At 37.5% G+C, this 14,166-nt stretch overlaps 1 protein-coding gene across 9 annotated transcripts in view; it reads left to right on the top strand.

Annotated features, from left to right (window-relative positions):
• Nucleotides 1-14,166, top strand: part of CHN1 (chimerin 1) — a 194,544-nt gene that overhangs the window by 155,117 nt on the left and 25,261 nt on the right. Inside the window, exons 1-2 of one of the 9 annotated variants that reach the window (XM_032292900.1) lie at nucleotides 5,696-5,710; nucleotides 9,481-9,488. The exons of the other annotated variants lie outside the window; for them this stretch is intronic. Of the exons in view, the coding sequence (XP_032148791.1) occupies nucleotides 9,486-9,488 (3 nt within the window). The 5' untranslated portion in view covers nucleotides 5,696-5,710; nucleotides 9,481-9,485. Of the gene's footprint in view, nucleotides 1-5,695; nucleotides 5,711-9,480; nucleotides 9,489-14,166 lie in introns of those variants that run through there. 9 annotated transcript variants of the gene reach the window in all.

Here is a 14,166-nt window from a genome sequence, read left to right on the forward strand (position 1 = left end):
TTGAGACAGAGTCTCACTCTGTTGCCCAGGCTGGAGTACAGTGGCATGATCTCAGCTCACTGCAACCCCCGCCTCCTGGGTTCAAGTGCTCCCATAATCCCACCCCAGCCTCCCAAGTAGGTGGGATTACAAGCACACGCCACCACGCCAACACCATGTTTTTGTGTTTTTAGTAGAGATGGGGTTTCACCATGTTGGTCAAACTGGTCTTGAACTCCTGACCTTAGGTAATCTGCCTGCCTTGGCCTCCCAAAGTGCTAGGATTACAGGCGTGAGCCACTGCACCTGGCCTGTAAAATTCTTAATACTTCAGTTTATATGTTCATACAATAGTCCAACCTTCAAGGGTTGGTTTTTCCCCCATCTGACATGTTGGTACTATAAAGCCCCTTCTCGTAGTCTCTTCTATCTTATATTCACTCAGCCCTTCCAGATTTAACTAAGGATTGAGTCTTAATTCTCATTTGCTTATTTTGTAAGTTGATAGGAGAAATACCATATGTAATATTCATGTCTCTTTGTTTCAAACCTTCTTTAACTGACAGATTATACTATCACACTTCATCTTTTCTGTGACCCACTATGTCAACATTCGCTAGAGGACAGAGTCCTATTAAGAGTGAAGTTTACCGTGACTATTAGTAGGATGGTCAAAGCATGTGCCTAAAGAATGCATACATGTCTTATCATCTTGCCTCAGTTATTGTCTGTATTGTCAAGTACTCTATATCTCAGCAAACTTAGTATCATTAGTCAGTGTTCATCATTTGTTATGTAATAGTACATGACACAAAAACATCGTTGCCTTCATCAGAGAGCCCAAGGGTAGAGAGTAGAAAAAGAAACATGCATATATAACAAAGAAACTGGAATATAGGTTAAAAAATAAGAGAAAATAAGACAAGCAATGGTTTTTCAATATTTTTACCACACAAGAACTGTTGGTAGCTGAAAACCATAAATTATTTTTTTTAAGAGCAACATACTAACGGGTTTTTTTTTCAGGTTTTCTAATCCCTTGTCTTAACTTACCTTGAGATTCTTCTGGTTACAAAATATGAAAACTGTAAAGGAAAAGGCAGTAGCCGAGCAGTTGAAGAACCACTGTGTAATCAGCTGCTTATTTTCTATATTTTTTTCTTTGGGGAGCAAAAATAGAACTGGCGTGTTTTGTAAGGTATTATCCAAACTTAAAAATTAAAAGAACACATCTATTTTTAGGTTGTGGTTGTCAAAGGCTTGTTGTCACATTAGGTGATATCCTCCAGTCTTTTGTATTAGAGGTGACATTTTAGCTATCCATGTGAATGGATTTGTCCAAATCAGGCCTAAAATATCATACTCCCTCTTTCTCTTTTTAGAACTGCCTTTGTTTGGAACTTCACCTCTTGCATGTGACACAACCCTGATCTCATCTTGTTCTCTACCTGGCACACAGGCCCTTGTTCTTAAAGAAAAGTCCATCTCTAGGAGGCGTGATAGTTTGCTTTGATGGTTGCTGTTACAGCTCATTACTCCACAACTGTATTACTTCAGTGTGTTTTTCTTAATCTATTTAGAAACCATGAATACATTTACTATTTGATGGAACAGTTGAGAGACTTTTATTATAAGTGTCAGAAAACCCAGCCCACACTGGACTAAGAAAAGGGAATTTGTTGTGTCACATAGTAGAAAAAGTCTAGCATTAATTGAAGATATCCTTTGACTTGGGGGCTTAAAATGCTACCAGAACCGTGTCTCCCAGCTCTTTCTTCATTTTTAGGCTCCCTCTGGTGACAAGATGATGTCAAAGTCTCCAACTCTGTGTCCTCCCAGATTCTAGTCAGCCTCAAAGACAGGCTGTTGGAACAAAGGTTCTGGGCCTTGCAGTCATTGAATTATATCATATCATTATACTATATATAATGATATATATAGATATAGATATATAGATATAACCAATTATATCATATGCCCATCTCTACACCAGTAGCTCCAGTCAGGAGAAGGGAATGTACTGGCTTAGATCCAGGTCTTCCCCTGGAGCTAGGGAAGGGGACAGCTCTATACAGTTCACATGGATTGAGAGCTTTTATGCAAAATAAGAAACTTATTCTGTGTGCTTAAAAATAAGCAGTGCCCTCTACAAGCGTAAATGTCAACTGAAATCACCTATTGCAAGATCTTAGTGAACAGCCTACTGAATACAACAGTGTGGAAGCAACACTTTGCTGGGTGAGATGTGCTTATAGAACATGGATGACAGAAGAATACTGAAGCAGTTCAGTCTGAGTAAAGGGGCTCCAAAATTACTGATTAAGTTAATCTTATTTTACATGTGTAGAAACTGAAGCCTAGTGAAGTCACTGGTTGACACATGAACAATTCAGTAGAACCAAGAATATAAACTAAATTTCTACTTTCAGTCATGATGGCAGGACTAGATTTACCTTCCCATCTTAAACAACTAGCAAACCAGAAAAAGTATATAAAACCACAGCCCGACATTGATCAATAGGTAGTATAAATGGTGATAACTGAGAGAAGGAACACAAACAACGTGATGATTCTTAAGATCACTCTTTCTGCTTGGAGGCAGTTTCCAGGCCACAGCACAAGCAGAGTCTTGTGTCTACCCCAGTTAAGGACAAAGAGATTTGGGTGAGGTTGGGAGGAGGTGCAAAGCAGCTTAAATGTGTGGGGCAGAGAGTGCCTGAGGAGACAGAGCTGCACAGGAAAAGCATTCTGGAGGTCTGCAGAAGAGCATTCTTGAATCTTTTGCCGAGGACCTACCTGCATATACGTGGGAAGAAACTGTTGGGAAACCACAAGAAAGCAATAGGCTAAACAATGGCTGAAACTCACTGAAGGCTGAAAGAGAATCATTCTGCCCTCTAGTAGAAACAGAAAGAAGTCACAACACATGGAGCATTGGTGAAGACCCTTCAAGAGGGTATCATATTAGTAGTGTGACGAAAATTAACAGTAGCCTAAAGGCTGTAGTGAGGAAAGAAATGGAAGCTGTTTTAAAAAATCCAAATTGAATCTCTAGAGATGAAAAGTATACCTGAAATAAAAAATACACTGGATTATATTAACAGCATATTAGACACCACAGAAGAAAAGAGTAGCAAACCAGAAAATAAAATAGAATATATTTAAGATGAAGAACAGAGAATTAAAAAAAAAAATGAAACACAGCATCAGTGAACAGTGGGACAAAAGCAAGCAGTCTTAACGTAAGTGTGATTTGGGTCACAGAAGGAACAGTGATGGGAAACCAGGAGAGAGAGCAATTAATTATACAATTTAAAGCTATAATGACCAAAAATTATATAAATTTGATGAAAAGTCACAGATTCAAAAGTGCAGTGAACACTACACAAGAAAAAAAATATGGTGAAAGCCACATTAAGGCACATGATAAATTGCTGAAAACCAATGTGAAGGAGAAAATTGTAAAAGCAGCCAGAGAGAGAGAGAAAATTTGGGGAAAGAACAGTTTTCACCCTAAAGTGATACCGATGGCCCCTGGTTTACAGTGGCTCATGATTTTTGACCTTATGATGTGAAAGCAGTATTCATTCAGTACAGTCCCAGATTTAGGACTGCGTTACATCTGTATAAATTCATCATAAATTGAAAATATCACAAGTAGAAACCCCACTCTCAACTGATGGTATTTTCAATTTATGGTAGGTTTATTGACATGGAATCCCATCATAAGTCAAGTAGAATCCATACTTTGCCTCAGTCTAAAAAGCGAGGTTGTTCATCCCTCACATAATGTATAGAGGATGTCTGTTGGATCTAGAAATTATGCATATGTTTGGTTTCTCTTAGATTTTATTTTCACATTTTAGCTTCATAATGTGTTTATAGTTTATGGTTTTATAGAACCTTAAATGTGCACACTCACACTCAAGAATACAGTGCACATTTCTGCTATCTTCTTTGTTAATATCTTTTAGGATTATTTTAGTGTAGGACAAATATGTCAACTTAGAGGAAACATTCTTTTCCTTTTTCACTGGTACTCACACATCTTACAAATTCTTTTTTTAAAAAGCATTTTGGGAATGCACATCACATAAAATGAAAGAATGGCAGCAAAATTCTCATCAAAAAATATGCAAGACAATGGAGTGACATCTTCAAAGAACTGAAGGAAAAGAAACCCGTTAACTTAGAATTCTATATCAAGCAAATATATTTTTCAGAGATAAAAACTTATTTTTTAAACAAACAACAGCTGAGTAAATTTATCACCTGGAGATCGTTACTACAAGAATATTACAGTAAGTTTTTCAGTCAAAAGGAATATGACACCAGGTGGAAATCTAGAACTACACAAAGGAATAAAGAACACTAGAGATAGTAAGCATGGGTAACTTTAAAAGATATTTTTCCTGACTTAGTATCTTTAAAAGATAGTTGACTTTTTAAAGCAAAAATGGTTATGTATTATGTAGTTTCTGCAAGCAAAATGTATAACAATAACAGACTTAGAGTATGGGGGAAGGGGAAGCATACTTCATGTGTAAGATTCTTGTGCTGCCGGGCACGGTGGCTCACGCCTGTAATCCCAGCACTTTGGGAGGCCGAGGCGGGTGGATCACGAGGTCAAGAGATCGAGACCATCCTGGTCAACATGGTGAAACCCCGTCTCTACTAAAAATACAAAAAATCAGCTGGGCATAGTGGTGCGTGCCTGTAATCCCAGCTACTCAGGAGGCTGAGGCAGGAGAATTGCCTGAACCCAGGAGGTGGAGGTTGCGGTGAGCCAAGATCACGCCATTGAACTCCAACCTGGGTTAATAAAACAAAACTCCAGAAAAAAAAAAAAAAAAAGATTCTTGTGCTATACATGAAGTGGTATAATATTATTTGAAGGTAGACTGTAAATTAAAGGAGTATATTGTAGACTGGGCATGGTGGCTCACACCTGTAGTTCTAGCACTCTGGAAGGCTGAGGTAGGAGGACTGTTTGAGTCCTGGAGTTCGAGACTAGCCTGAGCAACATGTCAAGACTCCATCTCTATTTAGAAAAGAAAAGAGAAAGAGAAAAAATTAACTGGGTGGTGGCACATACCTGTGGTTCCAGCTGCATAGGAGGCTGAGGTGGGAGGATCACTTGAGCCCAGGTGTGTGAGGCTGCAGTGAGCTATGGTTGTGCCACTGCACTCCAACCTGAATGATAGAGTGAGACTCTGTCAAAAAAAAAAAAAAAAAGATTTATATGTTCTAGACCTTAGAATAAAACTGAAACGGATATAAACTAACAGTGGAGACATATGGAATCACAAGAAATAGGCAGTTAATTCAGAGTATGTAACAGAAAAAAAAGGAATAAAGGACAAATGGATACATAGAAAACATGTTTATAGTTACATTAAATGAAAATAACCCAAACACACCATTAAAAGGCAGAGATTGTAAGATTGGATAAAAAAGCAAGATCCAATGATATGCTGTGTACAGGAAACCCACATTAAATATAAAGGGTACAGAGAAGTAAAAGAAAAAGATATACCACGTAGACAGTAATTCAAAGAAAATTGGAGTGACTGTACTTTTTTAAACATAATTTTTAGAACAAGGAATATTACTGGGAATGAAGAAGGTAAAATTTATCAAGAAGATATAACAGTTTAAAATTTATATGTACCTAATAACAGGTGCAAAATACATAAAGCAACAGCTAAGCTGACAGTGAAATAGATTCACAGTTATAATTGGAGATTTCAACCCTTCTCTCTCAGTGATAGAATATGCAGAAAATTAGTAATAATATTGAAGACTTGAACAACAGTATGAACCAATTTGACCTAACATTTACAGAGCACTCCACTCACCAACAGCAGGATACACATACTTTTCAAGTGAACGTGGAAGATTCACCAAGATACACAATATTTTGGACCATAAAACAAATATAGTCACGTATCATATAACTGTTTCAGTTAACAACTGACCGCAGTTATGACAGTGTTCCCATAAGATTATAATACCATATTTTTACCCTGTCTTTTCCATGTTTAGATACATTTAGATACACAAATATGATTGTGTTACAGTGGCATACAGTATTCAGTATAATAATATGCTGTACAGGTTTGCAGCCTAGGAGTAATAGGCTAGACCATTTAGCCTAGGTACATAGTAGGTTATACCATCTAGATTTTGTGTAAGTACAATCTATAATGTTCACCTAATGAAACATTTCTCAAAGAGTGTCCCTATCATTAAGTCACATGACTGTATCAATAAATATAGATGGGTTAAAATCATACAAAGCATATCCTTCAGCCATAACAGAATGAAATTTGAAATCAATAACAGATATCTGAAAAATTTCCTACTTGTAAATTAAATAACATACAGCTAAATAACTCATGGATTGAAGAAGAAATCACAAGATACATTAGAAAATATTTAGAACTAATTGAAAAGGAAAATACAACGTATCAAAATTCAGAGAATGTGGCTAAAGTAGTACTTATCAGGAAATTTGTATCATTAAGTGCAAATTTAGAAGGGGGGAAAAAGGTCGTAAGTCAAAGATCTAAACTTCCACATTAAGAAACTAGAAAACGAAGAACCAATTAGACCAAGTACATGAGGGAAGGCAGTATCAAGAGCAGCAATCAGTGAAGAAAGAGAAAATAAGTATCTCTTTTACTGGAATTTTAAAAAGGGTTTTAACTATATATTTTAATAACTTCCCATGCATTTTAGTCAAACCTTTTTCTTAGCGTTAATATAGGAATACTTGCATTCATATTGTAATATATATTAACAGTACTTCTTCATATGGCACTCTTATAACCAGGTCAAAAAGAAATTGAAACCTGGTTGTGTGGAAATATTCTATTGCAGACTTAGCTTCAAAGAACTGGGGATCATAAGATATTGTGAACTGGTCTGAGGGTTTTCTGTCAGTGTTCAGTTTACCTATCTATAAAGTGGGTATAGAAATTTTCTGTCACTCAGCTGTGGAATTTAAGTGGTTTTTATTGCACAAACATTTATTATTTGTTTGTTTATTTTCCTATTATACCTACATAACATAACCTTAGGGGACTGGTATTTCAAAGTATTGATTCACTGTGTTGATTTTTTCTTTTTTTACTATTGTTATTTTAATGTGAACTCATTCATGTAAGTAATGAAGCTAACTTTCTAAGTATAAGTGTTTTAGGTTATGGCATTTGACATTTTTGAACCTTGAGCATGATTCAGTTTGGAGGCAAAGCTATCAGGAAAAGAAATTAAAAAGAAAGTTGCTTCTGAAACTTAAGCTTAAACATTAAAATTACATATTTTATAATACTCCTATTTTGAAATGGAAAGTGTTTTTGAATTAATGCTTATATTTATTGTTTCATTATTATTATACAATCTGTACCTTGTAGCATCTGATAAAAATATTCAAAAGATTGCTTTGAGAACTTTGATACTTCCACATTCAGATTCCTGGGTTTCAGATTGATGGTTCTGTGTAAGGGGCCACTATTTCAGCTCAGCACAGAACATTGATACCAGAAATTGTGTTTGTGTTCTTGCATTAGTATGGTTTGTTTAGGATTCTAAGCAAATTCTGTGCAAGTTTTGCATTCATTCTGAAATTTTGGATATAATTCTCCCTCAAAAACATAGTGGTGATTGGAAATGTATAGATCATAAAGGAAACCATAAAGAAATTTAAGCTCTGTTAATAAGGCCTATATTGAATTGTGGCGAATGTATTTTCATGAGAATTGATTATTTTTTCTGCACTTGTCTATTTAAAATACTGTTTTGTGTGCCAATTAACATAAACCATTTTTATAATATTGATATGGGAGCAGAATTAAATTACTATATTGCCCTGGTGATTGTCCTGCTAATAGTCAGTATTGTTATAGTATGACCATATTTTACCAGTTTTTTCCTGTAGTTATCGCCCACATTTTAAGGGACATTATTTATTTGTGGTATGGTCAATGTATGTCTAGTAGGCTTTTATGGTATTTCTCTCCATTTTTAACAGTTTTCTTACTCTTGAAATTAGGTCACCAATTTTCTGTCATTTGTCATTCTGTTTGTAGTGATGCTTCTGACTGTGTTAACTACTTGTGTGGTTAAGTATGTGGCTCACAAAGACCCTGCAAATTCTCCCCTGTGTGACCACCTCTGGGGCAGCTAGTTGTAGAGGCCATTAGCACCTGGGCCCCTTCCCCAGCTGCCTAGTGCCTCCCTCACTCCTGTCTGCTGGCCACTGGGCACTTACCAGCCTTGGCCAGTGCTTAAAGCTGTGTTTCAGCAAGTGCCTGCTGCATTTCTTCTGCCTTTCCTGCCGTGGTCACCAGTGACACATCCATTCAATCAGGACAAGAAGACTAGGAATGGCCAGCATAATGTCAATGCTTACCTGAACCCAAACCTCACTCTTTGTTATAGATTATTCCTCCAGAGTTATAGGGTGGTTAGTAGCTTTGACTAGATATAACTAAACAACAAGGGAAGAGATATTGCCTTGATACTAAAGGTACTCTTGTAATAAGTATTCCTCCTAATTTAAGTACTCCTGTATGTATTTCTTGCTAATGATCATAGCCAGTGTTATGCAGTCTCTTTTCATGATGTAATAGTATAAATCAAAGTACTTTAAAGTGAAGTGGTAAAATTAGGGTTTGATTTCTCAATTCCATATCATATGGACCAAAAAGTTTAAGACCATCTTGGTGAGACAAATATTGGTCACTTAAAAGAGTGCATTCTAGTTACCCTAAACATAAAAATGGGGGAAGAAAACACTTTTCCTGCCAGCTGCCTGCCTACCTACATTCCTTTCATTTTGATTTTGTTCATCTGTTCTCTCGCTTCATCGCCCAATACTGTGCTGGAGAACTGACTCATCAGAGTCCCAAATGAGAAGCTGCAGCTGAAATGTCATTGCCACCTTCCCAAGCAAAATTTTATTTCCCGTAACGTTCATATCACCTCCAACGTGGCTTATATTTGCAGCAAGCTTTGCAGGCATGCTCCTTGGCTATTTTCATCCATGCTTATTTCTAAAGGTAATGTTTTGACTTGAAAGGAATAATGAAGATTAATGGTGAATTTTTCTTTAATTTCCCGTATCATGGATTTCTTTCTCAGTTTCTGTTACTGGCATTCAAATTGGAGTTATGAATGCTGTACATGATGAGAAGCAGGGTGTTTATTTCCTTGTGTAAGCCAGAGTTTTAGTCTAAATAATGGCAGGTCTAATGAGAATGACTTCAGCTTTTACCTAGGTCATTTCCCAGGAGAAACATGACACTTGGCCTGTGCCGTATGGGCCCCTGTAGCCCACCCTCTCCCACCCTGTCTGTCCTTTGCAGCCTGGTTCTGACCAATGCCTTCACTGATAAGACTGTACTGGGGATCCATTAATTAATCCAGTCTTTCATCTCTGTTTTAACAGAGAGGTTAATGTGGAAGGAGTTGTTCACAGGTTAAAAGCAACCTCAGATGTCATGGTAATAAAATTGTCTTTTTTCCAGTTGCACAAGAGGGCTTTGAAACTAGTCCGTTTTGCCCTTTGTTCATTAAAGTGTGATTCATGCCTTATTCTCTGTCACTTTCATTTGTCAAGATGGACCAAAAGCTTTGGAGATGGCCTAGAAAAAAATATCTGTGGCCCACTTACAAGGTTACTTTTCTTGGGACCATTTTTGACTTTACAAATAGTGTAATATGCTGAAGCTGATGTTCTTTTGAATTGTCTTATCAAGCACCATACCCAGAGGAATGGGTTGCAGATTTCTAAGGGTTGTCGCAATTCTAGGCAAATGTTGTTCTCTGTTGTGACCTAAAGGTTCAGGCCCAAGCCCCTGCACCCCTTGTGAACCCCTCCAGGCCTCCTTTCCCGCATATCCCACCTAGTTCTTCCTTAGAATCCTGCTACGCACAAATAGTCTTCAAGATGCAACTTATGGCCTTTTAATTATATTTTGAATGTTCATTACATTTGGATTTCATCATTTTTAAAACAAGTAATTAAAATACAACAATGTCTAGTAAAAATGTCTGCAGATGTCAGTGCCTGTAGAATTATCTATAGGAAACAGCACCTATTTCCATCATGCTAGGTGGAGCAGTACAACTGAAAAGCTATTCTAAGTTGTATAATTTGTGCAATTGATTTTTTAAAGATATCTTTTTCTGAGTTTGCAAAGTATGTGATGTAAACATCACTGATAATGTAAAACTGCATATAAAGTGAAAAATTTAGATAAAGCGTAACCACTCACTTAAAAAGAAAATATTCATCACTTTAACGTGCTTGACACTGGCTGGTATAGTATGAATTTATAATTTATCAGCCAGAAAAGAAACTTGCTTTCAAGTCCAGCAGCCCTTCTCTGAATTCCTGGCCAATTTTAGCTCCAGTTCCTATTCTGCACATTCCCAAAACTCCTCATTTGCTTCATAACTGAACTTCCTGATGCTCTGAGACTGTAGACTTCCAGGCATGAATTCTCAAATCTTTCTGACCCCAGGCTCCACCACCAGTCCTGCACAGCCAGCCTCTCTCCTCTTACCTCCCAATTCAGGGAGGGGGAAATTGATTTTCCTTGTAGTCAAAGCTAATTGCTCTGCTCTGGATTCCATCTCCAATATTTGACTTTTCAGGAGACTTGCTCCATCAGTGATCTTCTCTTTCTTGTGAGTCAGGCTTCCCCTTCACTTCCACAGTCCTCCCCACCTCACTTCCAAACCAGTTTCTCTACTTTTGTACCTCTGTTAATGTCATTCTTCCCCAGTCATCAGACATTAAACCCTAACAGACCAGTTTCTTTCCCTCTCCATTGCCTCTGGTTCAATTAGTTACTAAGCCCTGTTGATTCTGCCTCCTAAATCCAGTTTGTCCCTTTCTCTCAGTTACCACTGCCTGAGTTCAGATACACATTGTTATCTAGGTGACTACCATAGCACTGCCCTACCTAGTCTGTCTTCATTTAACCTTGCCCCCTTGACTGTATCACTGTCCTTAACAATCCTCAGTGGCCCCACATTGCTCACTGGGCAGAATATAAATGTGCAGGCATTGAAAAGTCCCTGTCTGCCTCTCTCATCTCCTGCCAGGCCAGTCATTTCCACTCCACCCAGACCGAACTTCCTTGCAGTTCCCTAGACACATTGTTTCTCTCATGCCTTGTGCCTTTGATTTTTCTTGGAACAGCCTTTCCTTACCCCACTCCAACAGACACACACACTCCCCCATTCTGCCCCACAGGCCTGATCAACTCACCTGGATAAGGACTTAGCTCATGGGTTGCATCTCTTCCCAGCTTCTCTCACACTTTGCATATATTTTAGAGTATTTTCACACTGTGTTTAGTAGGAGAAACCCCCTTTTATTTTTGTATAGGTCATCACTTAATAGATGTTTATGAATGAATAAAAATGATTAAGTAATCAATAAAGTCAGTATTTGTTTTGATGACCTTTAGGGGAATAAAAGACTCAAAGGCTACAGTAGTCAACTTTTTACAAATACAATCCAGTGTTGTGGAGTCATAGAGGTTACAGAACAAAGAAAACTTAAGATATATGTATTTTAGATATAAAAATTCAAAAGGGAATCCAGTTAAACCCTGTTATATAAATAGAAGTTGTGTAAGCTGCTGGTTCTGCAAGGCCTATTTCCAGAACATTTTCATGGAGAACTACATAAGCTACCTTCTAAATGATTTAAAAAAAAAAATTCAGCCTCAAATGGCTCAGGATGCCTTCATTAAAAAGCTATCCAAGAATGAACTATATAAATAACAATCTCGTAAAGGTTGCTTTCTGAGATTACATGTGTGATCCTTTAATTGGAGAACATAGGGTCTGCTCGGACAGTTAAAATCCTCTCTTCAGTGTATGTAATATAAAGAAATATCCCAGGCTTTTTGAAATGCCACATTCGTTGCTGTTTTCAGGAAGGTAAGGAAGGGATTGGTTCTATTATAACAGCTCAGTAGCTAGTGCTGTTTGCCAGATGCCTATTTGTTTAATAACAAAGCACTGTCTACTCTTTTTGTTTTCCCTGTGTAACTTTTAGACACTTTATCATGACATAACTGGTAGGCACAAAGTGATTCCTGGGACTCCATACTTTCATTGCATCTTTATTTGCCTTACCAGTAAGTGACACTGATTATCCTGAGATTTGGCAGCCTATGAGTTTATGTCCCAAAGACTTTCTCTCAAAGTAGCTTCACAATTCTGTTGCTGTTTCATGATTATATAACTCTCTTTCTGAATCAGCACTGTCTGTTTCACTCATTCCCATGAGAATAAAGCACGGTTGCATGCTTTATCCAGTATTATTCACTCTGAAGAACACAGGGACGTTACAGAGTATCTGAATGTTGATCTTGGGCTCCGCTTCAGCAACTCCAGGAAATGCTTTTGAGTTTACAGGCTCTGAACATTGTTAACAATCTAGAGGCAACTGCGCCTGCGTTCCTTACCCTCCTTCATAAAACACGTAGAAGGGATTACAGCCTCCTTTTCAAAATCAGCATAAAATTTTGTTCTCAGGCTCAGTTGGCAACGACAAAGAGTTGCAAGCACATCCCCACTCTGAATGAACCCAGGGTTATCCACTGCAGCATTATATGGATATTTGGGCCAGTGTAGTATTTTGAATTCTGATATACTATGTTGATTCTTATATGCACATTTTATTTTCCATTTTAATGTCTCTGAATTTGGGATTTATCTTATAGTCAATGGCTTTCCATAATTTAATTGGCATGGTTTTTCTAAATGGAACACATAATAGTATGTCTTACATTCATGACATTTTCATTTGAAGAAATAAGTTTCATATGTGTATCTTAAAAATCATTTACTTGGTTTCTAAGATTTAGTCAATACATTAATATAGCATTTGTAAAAATGACAATCTTAGTTGTGAATTTTATGTGTAGTAGTGGTTTTGGCAGATATGTTGAAATCAAATTGTAATTTACTGATAATATTAAAGATTTTATTCTTTTTTAATGTTTGGAGTTCAGATTCATTGCCTCTGCAAAATATTCTACCAATATTTTTCTTTCTTTTTTTTTTCCCCATTTATTTATTTTATTGCATTTTAGGTTTTGGGGTACATGTGAAGAACATGCAAAATTGTTGCATAGGAACACACGTGGCAGTGTGATTTGCTGCCTTCCTCCCCATCACCTACATCTGGCATTTCTCCCCCTGCTATCTCTCCCCAGCTTCCCACCCCCCACTGTCCCTCCCCTATTTCCCCCCAACTGACCCCAGGGTGTAGTGCTCCCCTCCCTGTGTCCATGTGTTCTCATTGTTCAACACCTGCCTATGAGTGAGAACATGCGGTGTTTGATCTTCTGCTCTTCTGTCAGTTTGCTGAGAATGATGGTTTCCAGGTTCATCCATGTCCCTACAAAGGACCCAAACTCATCGTTTTTGATGGCTGCGTAATATTCCATGGTGTATATGTGCCACATTTTCCCTATCCAGTCTATCGTCGATGGGCATTTGGGTTGGTTCCAGGTCTTTGCTATTGTAAACAGTGCTGCAATGAACATTCGTGTGCACGTGTCCTTATAGTAGAACGATTTGTAATCCTTTGGATATATACCCAGTAATGGGATTGACCCAGCAATCCCATTACTGGTTACTATGTCCTTGAGGAATCGCCACACTGTCTTCCACAATGATTGAACTAATTTACACTCCCACCAACAGTGTAAAAGTGTTTCTATTTCTCCACATCCTCTCCAGCATCTGTTGTCTCCAGATTTTTTAATGATTGCCATTCTAACTGGCGTGAGATGGTATCTCAATGTAGTTTTGATTTGCATTTCTCTGATGACCAGTGATGATGAGCATTTTTTCATATGTTTGTTGGCCTCACGTATGTCTTCTTTTGTAAAGCGTCTGTTCATATCCTTTGCCCACTTTTGAATGGGCTTGTTAGTTTTTTTCTTGTAAATCTGTTTTAGTTCTTTGTAAATTTTAGATATCAGCCCTTTGTCAGATGGGTAAACTGCAAAAATTTTTTCCCAATCTGTTGGTTGCTGATTCACTCTAATGATTGTTTCTTTTGCTGTGCAGAAGCTGTGGAGTTTGATTAGGTCCCATTTGTCTATTTTGGCTTTTGTTGTCAATGCTTTTGGTGTTTTGGTCATGAAG

The sequence above is a fragment of the Sapajus apella genome, unplaced genomic scaffold (genome assembly GCF_009761245.1).
Source record: "Sapajus apella isolate SASKATOON/1434 unplaced genomic scaffold, GSC_monkey_1.0 scaffold28, whole genome shotgun sequence".
NCBI lineage: Eukaryota > Metazoa > Chordata > Mammalia > Primates > Cebidae > Sapajus > Sapajus apella.